We start from the raw sequence: 15,517 nt of genomic DNA, 5'->3' as shown, positions 1-15,517 counted from the left end.
GAGGGCTGGTCTTCCTTGAGGAAGGCAGTTGGAGCTCTCCTGCCTCTCTCTCCCCTTCCAGATGGTGGCTGAAGGGAGGGCTGGTCTTCCTTGAGGAAGGCAGTTGGAGCTCTCCTGCCTCTCTCTCCCCTTCCAGATGGTGGCTGAAGGGAGGGCTGGTCCTCTTTGAGGAAGGCAGTTGGAGCTTTCCTGCCTCTCTCTCCCTTCCAGATGGTGGCTGAAGGGAGGGCTGGTCTTCCTTGAGGAAGGCAGTTGGAGCTCTCCTGCCTCTCTCTCCCCTTCCAGATGGTGGCTGAAGGGAGGGCTGATCCTCTTTGAGGAAGGCAGTTTTTAAACATCAGAAGGATAATTGCTTCTGCTGTACACGATAATTATTACACTTTGATTTAACCATAGCACTAACACTGGGAAAGAACAGAACTTGAAAATGAATTCTGAAAGCAAAGTTCACTATCTTTTTGATATGTAAGAAGTAAACCGAATTGCAGGCTCTATGACCCTTAGAATATTGAAGCAGTTTCAGACTGTAATAGTTCAAGGCATTTTTGTGCCACAAAAATAAGACCAACGTGTCAAGAATACTTGACCCTTGGCATTCCAAGTTGATGGCCAAAAAAATTTACAGAACAAGAGCAATGCTGAGTGATGTTTTTCCTCTGTTATTTTGCATGAAATTGGCTGATGTATTCAGCTTCTTACTCATGATAGTGTCCTACTACTTAGACTAGCATATACTATGTGGTTCAGTTGGTACAGGATACAATAGCGATCAAGAATCTATTAACTTTCTTCTATATTGGTAAAGCATACATTTTTTAGATAGAGGTATATGATGACTGCTTGATATGGAAGGGGAGGGAAGAATTAGAAGGAAATGTCTTATTATTCAAGTACCAGGATTTCATTAAAGAGTATTCTCAGATAAGTGGTTCAACAGAAAAATGAAGGATTTCGTGCAATGGATACAGAAAAATCCCACCATCAGCATACTGATAGTCATATTTAAACAGAAATGATCAGCAAGTAAAAACCTGGTTGTCCTTTCTTAGCTTTCTCATTCACTTTGAGCTTTGCTGTCATTCTGAATTGCCTTTAGTCGCTTCAACTACCCAACTGTTCTCCTCTTTAACTTTGAGATGGAGATGCATCTGAGAAAAGTATACACACAGGTGTTACTGGAACGTGTAGAGAAATCAGATCAAGCTAAACAATTCAGACCGCTGCATGCTCATAGTTACAAAATAAAAAAACAGCAAGCAAAGCACCGCTGAACGGTTCCATCTGATTATAACAAGTTTTTAAGATAGAAAACTAGTATGAACTGTGTGCTGTTAGCTTGCTTTGTGTGGAGAGGAAAGGAAAAGAATGAAGGCACTCCAGTTACCCCCAACCCCCATGTCACTGGATGCACTCTTTTCCCCACTTGTCAGCTGGTTTGAGGATTCTCGGTTTTCAGGATGTGATCATATATGGCAGAAGTATGCACATGAATATTAGAACCATATGGGTGCTGAAAGGTACACATTTCCTTCCAAGTGGCTAAAGGCAATTCAGTCAGGTACCAGTGAGTGAGGGAAATATATATCTGATTGCACCCATTAGATATATCTATGCAAATTTGTCCTCTGGAGAAATGACTACTGAAGGTGAGTGTAAAAAATCCACTAAAAAAAACAATAACAATTTGCATCTATGAAACTCCATCACTCAAAGACAGTATTTTCCCCAACGTCCCCAACTTCAGATGGGAAAATTGTTTTTTCAATTAAACATTGTCTTTTTCTGCAGCCTCAGTAAGAGCTGCATAAACAAAACATCTGTGTTGGCAATGAGGCTGATATAAGGTTTTCTTTTGAAAAGTAGGCAGAAAATAAGAATCCTGGACCAGGCGAGTCCACAGACATCACAATAAGTATGTAAGAAAATTCTTTACCCTTTAATTTCACACTAAATACTTGCTGGTGGGATGGTCAGAAGGATAAATGACAACTGCAATGAAAAAGATTTGTTAGCAAGGCTCAGTGTACATGGACAACAGGCCTTGTGGACAACACAACACTGGGAACTTAAATTAAGCCACAGCAAGGAAACATTTTCTCTAAATTAGAGGTTTGTGCACCTTTTGCACTATGACCTGACTGAACAACATAGCAAAGAAAAACGTAGGCTTCCAAAGGGTCTAATTCTGAGGTGACTGCTGAATGCTAGAGTAACAGCATTGCCTGAGGGCTGCTATTAGTCACAGGCAGAGGGAAGCCTTTTTTGGTACCCAATTTTCTTTTCATTTCTTTAACAAACCAGCTGGTTTGAAAATGTACTACCCTCATTTTACTGAGAAAGAGAGCCTCAGGATATTTTCCAGTTGCTAAGCCTATAAATTCATTGATGGCCACACTGCATCCAGGATTAGTCCACTCATTCTTGAATTCTGCTAATCTGTTCATCCTTTCTTGCTATTAAAATTGCTTTACACTTTCTTCCCAGATAATATTGTTGTCCTTTGTAGCTGGATCCTTTATTTCATTATGGCAATGTTCTTATCTAACTTTAGTCAAGTTTCTTCGATTGGTAAATGTGCCCCATCTCACCGTTTTTTATTTGACACCCAGAGTTTAGGAGAGCAATATATTTGAAGGAAAATAAGGCCAAGAAAACAGTTATTTCTGATAACACTGCACATTATATGTTCAGACAATTAATCTTTAGAACATTTCTTTAGTCTAATACAGAATATATTTTATGGAGAATTTGGTGATTTATTTAAAAAAAGAATGGTTTACAACTATTTATCAATGTTATTCATCAAATATATTACCTAGCATTTCTACGTTATACTCCTTTTTCCAGCTATAAAATACAAACACCTGCTTAGTCCATACTCTAATAAATGAGCTGGGGAGGGTCCTCTTAGAATTGCACATGTTAAGCTGAGAAAAATATTTTTGTGTTCCAAAAATGGACTATTGATGTAAAAGGCAATTAAACATTACAGTTTGCACTTCAAGTTAACTACTTCCACAGAAAGAAACATTTGCCGCAGGAAACCTTATGACACAATGATCAACCCCTGCTAAATGAAAATATCTGCAGTTTCCAAATAAGAAGCATTGAAGGCAGACAGTCCAAAAAAATTCTGCATCATATTTTAAAGGGATCCTCTATTAGGGCATCAGAAATCTCAGCCAGATGTAAACTTGACCTCTATTCATTTCCTTCTCTCCTTCTAAGGACAGTTAGACTAACAGGTTAACATCAATCAAGAGTCCCTTTAACTATCAGAAGGTAGGTTATCAGGCTTGGTCAGTTATGGTATTCCACTTATTCCCAATCCCCCCCTCTCTAAAGTCTTTTAATAATAATGTTAAGTGATCTCTTACAGCACTGTAATATTCTTCAAAATTAGAAATCCTCAGAATGACTTACATAAAATGAGCAATTAAAATAAATTATAAAAAGAAGAATTGCAGTGAGAGCAACTGTGCATGGTCAATTCCAAAATTAATTATCATAATTCTCATTGTAAAATCAGAAAATGGAAAGACAGCATGCAGGGAACTGACATCCCACAGGAGAGCAACAAAAGAGAACAGGAGAAATCCAGCAGTCCTAGTGCAAATTCCCCCAAATGTTTTCATGGATGAGTCACTGACCCACATTCTGGCACTAGCAATGCCAGAGCTTGTAATTACCAGGTTCAGTCTATGAATTTTACCAAGCTCATAATGATCAGGTGCAACAGGAATCTAATATTTCCTTTAAAAGTTCTTCTAGGGCTTTGAATGGCAAATGAGATTCTAGACGTTTGCAGGCTTACACTGAATTCAGTATACAATTAGGTTAAATCTATTTTTAGTCCAAAACAGACTATTTTTAGTTACGGATTGCTGAGAAAACACCTTCACAAGGGATTTTTAAGTTTCTAGGAATTTGTGGAAAAACTAAAATGATGTTCATGATGCTTCTGATGAACCCTACATTCTGAACAGATGAATAATATGCCCCAGAACATTTGTGACTGGACGATTATTTTGGAAGTCCTCAATAGTGTACAGATATCCTATCTTTTAAGTCCCAATATAATTTTTTGTTAGTACCTCAGCTAGTTGAAATTGACCAGACAAGATTCAAACAGCTAGCAACGCATGGCAAAGGCACAAAGCAGCAGGGAGGGATACATTTCTTATGGAAAAATATACCTCTCTTTATGCTCCAAACTCACTCTGCCTCTCAGGTGGATGAGGGAGGTGCTGGTGCTGCTGCCCTCTCTTTAAGATATGGAACAAACGGGGACTTTTAAAAACTGTTGTAAGAGGTGTATACCCTGGGTTTGGCACTGAATGGGCGGGATGTCATTTGGACAGTTTTCACCAGACAAGGAGACTGGGCCCTGTGTTGTCCAGACTCCCCACTGACAGGACCGGGGGGGGGGGGGAGGCCAGTTTATTTGGTCTGTGCAAACAGGGGCCTGGCATATTCCATATGGATTTGTTAAGTAATGGTTCTGCCAGGCTTTGAGACATCAGAGTTAAACTCCCTACTGTTTAAGAATTTATGCAGGTGGACTGAAGGGGATAGGGAAGAGGAAGGTTATTTGCAATAAGCCTTAAAACTCCCCAAGCAGCCAGACAGAATGCTCAGCCTATTCTAGCAGCTTCATTTTGAGGGGCAGGTTAAATCTTATTAAAAGTTTATTGGGGTGCGGTAGCTGTTACTGATGTTTAACACATACCCATTTTAAAACCCCTTTAGCCTGAATTTCATGCTTTATTTTGACAAATTTTGCAATGAGCTACATAAACGTCATGTCAAAACTCTGAAATATTGGGAACAACTTTGAATTCATAAGTATATATATATATATATTTAGTATACGTTGCCTCTTCTGGCTCATAAAGCAGTCCCTGCTAAGGATATGATTTCTGCAGTTTAGTCAAAATGTGAGAAGAACCCATCAGAAGGTCTCCCAGCCATCCAGGAAAAGCCAATTTGTGAATAGGGACGTTAAAGCTCAGAAAATATTAAAATTATTCAACCATTTTGACAGGCACTGATCATCTAGGTCATGCCGTGGATTCAGCACTGCAACTAGGAAGAAGGTGTCCTAATTCCATAGGAAAAACCCAGGAAACTGGCCACTGCTCATGTAGTTGGGTAATTTAAAATGTTTTTACACCTGCATAAGACTTCATGTGTACAGCTCCCATGGATATGGGAAAATGTACCCCACCCCCAAAGCAAGAAATGCCCAATGTGACACTGTTCGATATACAGACCTTGCTCGAAAAGTGGATGGTGGAAAGGTGGTATCGGAAGCTTCTCTGTCATCCAGGGATCACAGAAGTAGGCCTGAAGCCAAGCTGCACATTGTTTCAGTGGATCCGTCATTTCTTCTGGGGCTTTGACTACCTCACAGCACACTGAAGTCTCTGTAATGCTGGAACAATAAAATCAGTTTTGTATGTTTTAAAGTCTAACTGTAATAGAAGTGTTAGTATGCTATAAACAAAAAGATATTATTAAACAAATTCCAACACAGACTGAATCTTTTGTCCCAAATACAAAATCTCTTTCTCTCTGAGTGTATAGACGAGCCCTCCTCCCGACCACCATCTTGAGGGGAGAGAAGCAGGCCAGCAACAACAGGCCTCTGCCTGCAAAGAAGTAAAGCCCTCCTCCCGACCGCCATCTTCAGGGGGAGATAAGCAGGCCAGCAACAACAGGCCTCTGCCTGCAAAGAAGACAAGCCCTCCTCCCGACCACTATCTTGCTTGTCTTAATTGCATGTTGTTTGATGTTTATTGGTTTTTGTAAGGTTATTTTTATGATGTGTAAGTTTTAAACGATTTTGTGAACCGCTTTGATCACCTCGGAAAAGTGGTATAAAAATAAAGCATATTATTATTATTATTATTATTACAAATAAATGCACATAGAATCATATTAGAAAAGATAACTACAATAAAGAACTTCAATTTCCAATTAGAGAGAAAAATCTACGACATCATTATCTATATGTCATATTATTCAAGTCTGTAAGAAAGTAAAATTCACTATAATAAAAAGAATTCAGAGCTGAGGAAACCACAAATATGAATTTTAGCAAAGGAAAACAACCCCCTTAAATACATAAGTATGCACAAAACACTTCTGAACAGCTACAATGAAAGCATAGGATATATACTGAGCAACTGACTCATTGCTAAAGAAAAGTCGAATGAATTTATTACGGCACATGGCCAGCACCAAAATATAACAAAAATACAAAACATATAACATCAGGTGAACTGCTGTAGCACAAATATATATACATTCTACTCCAATGGAGATGTATATGCTCTATATATCCAAGTAGGAGGGGAGAATGCCCACAGTCTCATCCTGCATAGCATCACAAAATTCACACATTATTATAAGACATTGGCATAGTCAAGTATTATAAAATGTTGGCACAGTCAACAGTTGGATACCACATCCTCATTCCTCAAAACCTTTTCAAGATTTAGAAAAAAAATTAAAACAGTGGCATAGTTATACAGTTAACAACAAACAACTTTTTAGTGCCATATCAGTAACATTTTATATAAAATGGTATAAAGATAAAATATATAAAAACAATAAGATGATGCCTCATTATGGCCAAACTCTAAAGCATTATTACTTCATCTGTATTAAAAAGTTTTTACAGCAGATAATTGCACCTGCAAAGAACTTGGCAACTTTTATAGTTACCAGTTCCTTGTAGTCTGAAAGAAGATAATGTACATAAAATTGCTCTTTTCTGCCGGGTAGGTGTTGTAAAAGAGGGAATATATATATATGGCACGAGATTCTATATAAAGGGGGCAACAAAAAAGAACATGTCCAATTGACTCAACTTCTTCAGAACTGCAGGGGCAAATTCTGCACTGATAAGATTTTTATATTTGCCTTCAACTGCGGCTGATGGAAAGATATTAAATCTTGTGCGCACAAATGCTCTTCTAAGTTTGGGGATGTTCAAGTTATCAAAGTATTTGGCATGTATGAAAACGCTTTCAGTTTCCCCAATTATGGGATAAAGAATTGCTTTGCTTTTGTGGGTTTGTAGGTCAATATCTTTAATTCTCTGTGTGATAATAGTTTTTGCTTTATTATAACACATAAGTACATAATCTCTTGATAACCCAATAGAAGGGAGTTTCAAAATTAAGGAATTTATCCAAGTTGATAAAAGGGTTCGTTAATATTGATGAGGCCAAACCGATAGGGTTAAAAAGCAATTTTAACCATACATTAAATTTGCGTATCCAAATAAGAGCCTCAATTGATAACATTCCAGTTTCAAGACGGATAATAACATTTGGTACACATTTCAGGATGCCCAGGATCAATCTTAAAAACTTGGTTTGGACAACCTCAAAAGGAACAAAATTACTGAAAGAGCAAACCTCTGAACCATACAATTGCTGAGCTAGAATTTTAGCAACGAAGACTTGCAATGCTGCAGGTACATATTGACCATCCTTGTTATGGAAGAAGGAACAGAGAGCTCTGATGCTAAAGGAAAGTAAACCATGGCCTATTCCAAGTACAGTGTGCCCTCCCCTTATGCGGGGATCGGTTCTGGATCCCTCCGTGTAAGGGGAATTCTGCGTGTGCTAGAACCCCTTTGGAAGTAATGGGGCTTGTGTCTGCAGTGTGGGGCAGCCATGGACGCACGACCTATTAGTTCTTCCGGACTCTTCCAGCGCGGCTTTCAGTGTATGCTGAAAGCCGTGTATGGCGCACCTGGGTAAAACACAGGTGCACTGTATACTAGAGCTACTGGATCATTGGCATATCTGTCATTCAATAAGTGATCCAATGGACCTACTTTAGTTTGGATCAGAAAACAGATTTATTCTCGTCTGAGAAATACATTTTGAATAATGTTTGAAATGTGACAGAATAACATAATTCCAAAAATAATTTGGAAAATTTTGCTTTCAGTAGAGGAAGATTGTATTTGATCAAACATGGCACAGAATTCTTTAGAGTTTACTGCCAATAACTTGGAACATTGTGAAGGTAGAAAGAAGTGCAATGAAAAATTATTGTTTTTGAAAACTACATAGACTTACACACAGAATCATACATTTACTCCCCATTCTTAATCTTCTTCTGTTTTCCTGGTTGCAGTCCCATTTCCTATCAATGTTTGAGTCCAAATATGAGAACTCTTTTACTATTTCTATTTCCTCACTGTCTAGTTTTAATTTCTGTAATTTCTCTGTGGTCATTATTTTTGTATTCTTCATGTTCAACAGTAAGCCTGCCTTTGCACTTTCTTCCTTGATCTTCCTTAGTATTTGGTCCAGGTCTGGGATGTTTTCTGCTAGTATTATGGTGTCATCTGTGTATCTTAAACTGTTGATATTCCTTCCTCCTATTTTCACTCCTCCTTCTTCTGTGTCCAAGCCTGCTTTTCTTACAATATGTTCCTCATATAGGTTAAACAGGTAGGGTGATAGGATGCAGCCTTGTCTGACCCCTTTAACAATTTGGAACCATTCTGTTTCTCCGTGTTCTGTTCTGACAGTACCCTCTTGTCCTAAGTACAGATTCCCTATCAGGACTATCAGATGTGTTGGCACTCCCATGACTTTAAGGGCATTCCATAGCCTTTCATGATCTCTGCAGTCAACGGCTTTGTTTTGTTTCTTTTGAAATTCCTTAGTGCACTCCATTAGCCATCATATGTTTGCAATGTGGTCCCTAGTGCCTCTTTCTTTCCTGAATCCTGCTTGGACCTCTGGGATTTCTCTCTCCATGTATGGTTCGAATCTATGTTGTAGAATTTTGAGCATAATCTTCATCTTGGTTATGCCTTTTTTGAATCCTTGTTAATTTAATGCTGGGAAATCATATATATTGACAAGCTAGTACATTCTTGTGAATTATTGCAAATTGTTTATTATATTGTGGATATAATAAGAGACATTCCAGCATTGCTGTATTGTTATCCATCTCCATAAACATTGGAGTGGCAGCAGTAAATAAAGTTGACACTCCATATCCTCAGATTCTGAACCCATGGAAGCAACCATCCCTGGCTTGGAAATGTTAAAAACAAAAGAAATCCAAAAAGCAAACCTTGATTTTGCCATTTTATATAAGGAAAACCATTTTACTATGCCATTATATATAATGGTACTTGAGCAGTCACAGATTTTAGTATCCATGAAGGATCCTGGAACCAAATCCCAGTAGATACTAAAGAATCACTGTATGCCCCCCCCCCCCCCCCAACAGCTCCCTTATTATCCACAGCTATAGGCCTGGAGGTTTTGGGTTGTTAACCAGGATGAAGCCCAAACATTTATCCAAACAACTGCATTTATGTCAAAGCAATGTGGATTAGTTTTCTAGTGGGGACAGGCCTCTTGCCAGACAGCACTGCTGCAACCAGATGATTGGAACTGTAGGGAGCCTCTCAAGTGTCATATCCAAATGGGTATGGATCTGCCATAATATAGGATATGAGGGAATGGGGATAATTGATGTGGTGATATATCAATATAGAGAAATAGAGATGAATCAGAAGGGAACTATGGCGCATTACAGGCCGCCCCTTTGGGGCGGCCTGTAGGCACGCCTTTCCCTGCCAGATCAGGGCCTCAGCTGCCAGAACGGCAGCCTCTGGGGCCCCGATCCACCGCTTTCCAGGCCTTTTGCCGCTTCCCCATGGCCTGGAAAGGGGTGTCCTTGGGGCTTCATGTGGCCTGGAAAGGGGTGTCCTTGGGTCCCTTCACTAGGGACCACAGAGCTCCTTCTGCAATTTGCGTCACTTGCTCAGCCCCTTTCTCCCTTGCGTCGCTGGCGCAGCCGTCTAAAAGCTGTGCAAGCGACACAAATCGCGGAAGGAGCTCTGTTTTGGAGCTCCTTCTAGCGCAGTGGAAAGGGCACTCCATGCGCCCTCGCACAGCTCAAAGACATCACATCCGCACCGCCCCATTTGGAGGCGGCACGTTTGTGATGTAATGGCGGCCCCCGTGTGGAATGGGCACCTCCATTTTGTACGTTCTGGGGACGTACTAGGGTTAGGTGCGTGCATAAGGCACGCAATTTCCCTAACCCTAGTACATCCCCAGGACATACTTTACACCTGTCTGTAACGGGCCTATGATTCAAATGATATGCAAACAGGAAAACAGATGGGCTATAGGAATGTTATGTTATGACCTTGTTCCTAGGACCAAACACTTTCCCTTCCTGGGGCAGATGTAGGTGATAGCAGAATGGGGGGAAGGGGGAGAGGACTTTCAAAAGAATTTTTTGATGTATTCGCAAGCCAAAAAAAGAGGGGGGCGGATTTAAAGGGTGTATTGTTCTGGGGAAACTCGGTTTGTATACTAACTCATCTGTGGCAGACCTCTGTTTTGAATCCAAAATAAATTGACAGTTAACTTCACTGCAATGTTTTCTTGGCTCTTCAGATCTCAGTCAACTGAACATGATATCAAAACTGAAAACTGAAGACTAAAAACCTTTTTGGTTATTGACTAGTAACAAAAAGTATGAAAGTCACACAGTTGCATGTATACATTCTTGAAAGTAACAGGACTGTAACAGACTTGTGGGCTGGATATTTTGAAGAACCTTTATCTTTACTAAATGGACTCCTGCTTCAGAAATTAAAGTCCAATGCTCATTTGAAGCTAGCTCCTTTCCTTGCCTCCCTCCCCACTTTGTTTTATTCTTCAACTTCTCTTATTTCTCACTGGTGATCTATAAGCACAGAGTTGCTTGAATTACTTAATGTCCCATTTCTCTGAGGAATACAGATATCTTTATTTTTCAGCCTTTCAAAATTTATTAACATTCAGCCTGTAATTCTAAGCATTTCTCTCCTCTTAAAAGTACACCTGCAGAATGTTTAGAGTAGGCACATTTATCTTAAAATTGTTGCTTTAAACATACATTCAATATCTCAACTCCTGGTTTTCCCCACATATTTCTGCTGTATGCCTCTAATCTAATGATTTCCTAGGATTAATTACTTATTCATGGCTGATATGCTCACAGATTATATATATATATATATATATATATATATATATATATTCTGCAAGAAGCATGTATGATGATCAATTTAACAGATACACTATGATGCACATGGATAAAAATAATAAACATTTCTGTTATGGAAAAAAAGTTTAAGGGGAAAAATTGTATAGAATTTATCATTCTCCCTACTCTGTAATTTATAAAAAGAATGTTGATGACAATGATGGTTTCAAATATGATAACCCATAAATACAAATCATTGTCAAGCAGCACCAAGAGGTTACTCTAAAATTCTTGGGACACTGGGCATGGCATCTCAGTAATGGCTTACTGTCTTGTATTCACATCTCAAAACTTCCTGATTATCTTTTCACTAGTAAACATGCAGGGCCTTAACCAAACAGAAAAGGTAACCTTCACATATCAATCATCTTAAGTACAGCTACAGCAAAATATGTAAAGAACTTTCAGCACACCTTTTTGCACAATTCTCATCAGCATGAGCAAAGGATATGCTTCAATTTAGATTCCAGAAAACTAAAACATCAAATTGTAATATTTGGATGTAGCAATGCACAAGAGACATCAACAGAAAATACTACTCTTTATTTAACATGGTCTTCAAAATTTCTGTATTTCTCTTATGAGCATGAATATAATTTATTGGTTTATACCAAATGTTTTATGCTGCCTTTCAAGTATATTCACAGCATTATTTAACAAAACAATACCAAAAATAAGTATTTTTAACACTTAGAAATATTAAAATTAAAATATTAACATTAACATTAAAATATCTTCAACCAAATCTGTTAAAGTTCCTAACAGTGTGATGTAGGGGGGGAAATGTACATAAAGCGCATACTGTTAACATTCTGTGTGGACATTTTTTTTAAAAAAAGGTTGCTACATCAATACCTTAATGTCATTTAGATAGTTTTCTTTGATAGATGAAGGCAAAACTCCCCCCCAAATTGCAGATGAATTGTCTAGTCCCTAATGATTCCAAAACAATTACAGTATGCAGAGCAATCTAGTTAAATTTTATTCAAAAGCTTACTACACTTGTGTTTTCTCTTATTTTTCTATCAATGAAACCCAGGAGGCTTAAGCACAATTCATTATGTATGAGACCCAACTTACAGTGCTTGACTGTTGATTAATAGGAAAGTTTGCAGTATGTACATTTGCAACATTAGATGCATACAATATGCTAACTTATTCTTCCACTGAAGCTAATTATTTACAAAAATGACTACTTGAGACTACAATTTATTAAATGCATGCATCCAGTCTCAATTTGGCCCCAATAGACAGTCTGGAATGAAGATCTTTTACTTGATGTGACAAGTTCTGGAAAGAGTGTTATTAATATTGTAAATGTAACAAATAAAGAGTTCAGATAGCCTTATGTCTATGTTGTGTTTGTTTTTCACAGCTAAATCAATGAATAAAAACAGCTTTTCAAGAAGTTTAATACCCATATGTGATTCAAGATTTTTGCCTAATTTTAAATGAGTTTTTGATAAGCAATGTGTCCATATATTAGTAATACAGATTTTTAAAAAGGGCCTGGGAACTGATATATATATGAGAGATATTTCAGTTATACAGTCTTATACACTGATTTTTTATACATGCATTCAAGCATCACCATTTGAAAATGTTCAAAAAAAGTATAAATTTCAAATATCAAACCTTGATTTTCCATTTTTTATAAGGGACACCATTTTGCTATGTCATTATATTTAATGGGACTTGAGCATCCACAAATTTTGTTATCCATGGGGGATCTTGGAACCAAACCCCAGCGTATAACAAGGGTCCATTGTACTTAGTTATTTTCAGAAACATTTCTTAAGAAATGAATACACAAACATTTCTAAAACATCTTCATTGTAATCTTTATGGCTTTGGCAGCGGACATCCTGTTACCATCAAGAGGATTTTAGACAGTCTAACTACGCACAGGATTGCAGCACGGTAAAAGGTTTTGTGGGTGTACAGTAGGCCCTTCGTATCCATGGATTCTGAATCCACAGATTTAGCCATCCATGACTTGACATATTTTTTAAAAATTCCAAAAAGCAAACCTCAATTTTGCCATTTTATATAATGGATGCCATTTTCTAAGCCATTATATATAATGGGACTTGAGCATCCATAGATTTTGGTATCAGTGGGGAGTTCTGGAACCTAACACAGTGGATACGAAGGGCCCACTGTACTTCAGAACTGAATGCTGTGCATAGAAACAAAACACAATCATCTGGGCGCTAGACTGCTTAAGGAACTGTTTTAACTGGAAATTATACTTACATGCCTCCATCAGAGCCTATATGATGCACTTCTGTAGCTTTCTTATTGCCACTTGTGGCACAAGAGCTCAGTTGTTTTCTATTAAACTTAGTACATGGGCTTTATAGATGCGAGGAGTCTGATGCCTGTCTCCATATGCCAAGATAAGCAGTTTTTTGGGAGGGAGGGAGGACATGAATCAATGTCAAAACCCCAAGGACTCAACTGATAGCATGGAAGGTCATTAAATGCTATCAACTGCCTCCTGCCATTAGGGCTTTGACTGGTTCCTGCCTATATAAAAAGATCCTACCTAGAGAATCTTTACTGGGAAGGCACAGAAGGATTAAAATATCACTGGAAAGGCTCTCTCAAAACAAGAAACAATCATCTATTAAAAATGAGACAATCACAGTCTCCTTTTGTGTATAGTAGCCATCTAGCTTGGGCATGCATTTAAAAATTATAGAAATATATATTCCACTGAATTCTTTAGACGTAAATTCATATACACACAGGCTTTTTAGTTTTAGTCCTTAGAAAACTTCTAGAACTGCTTGCCCTTACAAAATTGTATAATATTCCCACAATGGTGCCAAGGTCGGGTTTATCATAGGCAATTAACTATGCAAGCAATTGCTTCAGGGCAACTTTAATATGCACACCTGATTTTACTCATTTATTTTCTCAGATTCTCCATCTCGGGCCATACCCTTCAGCTGCAAGTTTCCCTCTCAGTACCAAACAATTAACATCTGGTGCAAGTGCAACCCTCCCCCCCAATAACCAACACAACAGTATTACCTTTACCTAGTTCACCACCAAAATCCAGGGCCTAGTCACACATTGGAACAAGAATATCATGAATCCATTAATATTCTTGTTCCATATAGCCAAGCTACATCATATACATCTATGAAAGCATCAGAACTATTTATTTCCTAATCCTTAAAACATTTGTGTGTTTGAAAATTTATGTGTGGTGGGGAAATGACTGTGACCATTCTGTGTAATACTGTGTAATGATGCAATAACTGTCTTTTATCTCACAGATATCTAGTATTAAGTCTCTGCTAAAGACAGGACTCTGAAATGGATGACAGTTCTTATGAACTAAGGATTTTCCTCAATAGGCAGTTAAAGGAGAGAAGAATGAGGTAGTTTAAAGCAGACTGTACAACTTCAGACTGCAGACAGTCATCACTTTTTCTGAACTTTTTTAACATGAAGAACTAGTCTCAGGTCCTACCGCTAGCATGAAAAAGCACTGAAGGACTCCTAGTAGTGTATGGAATATGAGAAAGAAAACAAAATATTCCATTAGAACATCAAATATTCACTTTTTTATATAAAAAAGTCTAATTTCAAATGCTTAGTGTTGAGCAAACTAATGATTCCTACACAACATAGTGCATTTATACAAAAATGGATTCTCACCCCCCCCCCCCATACAATATATATCAAAAGGTATAATATCAACCCAGGAAAGAGTTTGCATATGTGCATCCATAAAAATGATTTTGTTTGTGTCTACAAATGCTTCTGACATAATAAACAAATATTACCTTCCCCTCAGTCGTGTTTAACTACAAAGCAGCTCCCCTTTGGCTTTCTTTGGCCAAAAAAGGTCAAGGATATGGGGAGGGCTGCACCAAATCCCTTCTGATGGCTCTTTGGGCTGGAACAGATGTGCAGGAAAAAGTAGCTTGATCTTGCTTTTTTGAAAGCAGGTCAACAACCTGTTGTCCACATGGCCCGCATCCAAGGTGGGTTGAATACACAGAGTTGGACTGCATGGCATGGCATCAAACTGGGCCGCTGGGTAATTTTTTGTTGTTGTTGCCTTGCTACCATGCATGTGCACTGTCACACAAACACACCACCTGCTACCTCCAAGTACATTCCATGCCTGCCCAGAAGCCATCCCACTGCATGGCCATCTCTTTCATTGGCCACACAGTCGCACATGCAGTGCTTTGCCCATACAGGGCACTGGTGCATGAGTGATAGACTGGCAAAATACAATCATAGCGGCCCCCCAATATAGGCCCCTTCACCCCATTTCATCACATGCCCCCCCCCCCCATTGGACTGTCTGGTTTGTGTATGTTGTACTTACATCCACTGGAACTGTCACACCTTTATTTATTTATTTGCTTTGCTGCACTCTACATTTGTGTGGCACATTTAAATG

General features: G+C 38.4%; 1 protein-coding gene across 8 annotated transcripts in view; it reads right to left on the bottom strand.

The window, feature by feature from the left end:
* The window catches only part of MGMT (O-6-methylguanine-DNA methyltransferase), a 257,446-nt gene that overhangs the window by 63,259 nt on the left and 178,670 nt on the right, over nucleotides 1–15,517 (bottom strand). For all 8 annotated transcript variants that reach the window (XM_089510153.1, XM_089510155.1, XM_089510154.1 and 5 more), the window contains one exon: nucleotides 5,274–5,434. In XM_089510153.1, coding sequence (XP_089366279.1) covers nucleotides 5,274–5,434 — 161 coding nt within the window. The remainder of the gene's footprint in view (nucleotides 1–5,273; nucleotides 5,435–15,517) is intronic.

The sequence above is a fragment of the Sceloporus occidentalis genome, unplaced genomic scaffold (genome assembly GCF_023333645.1).
Source record: "Sceloporus occidentalis isolate IW3139 unplaced genomic scaffold, rSceOcc1.0.p SCAF_2, whole genome shotgun sequence".
NCBI lineage: Eukaryota > Metazoa > Chordata > Lepidosauria > Squamata > Phrynosomatidae > Sceloporus > Sceloporus occidentalis.
This window is presented reverse-complemented; position numbering and strand designations above follow the sequence as displayed.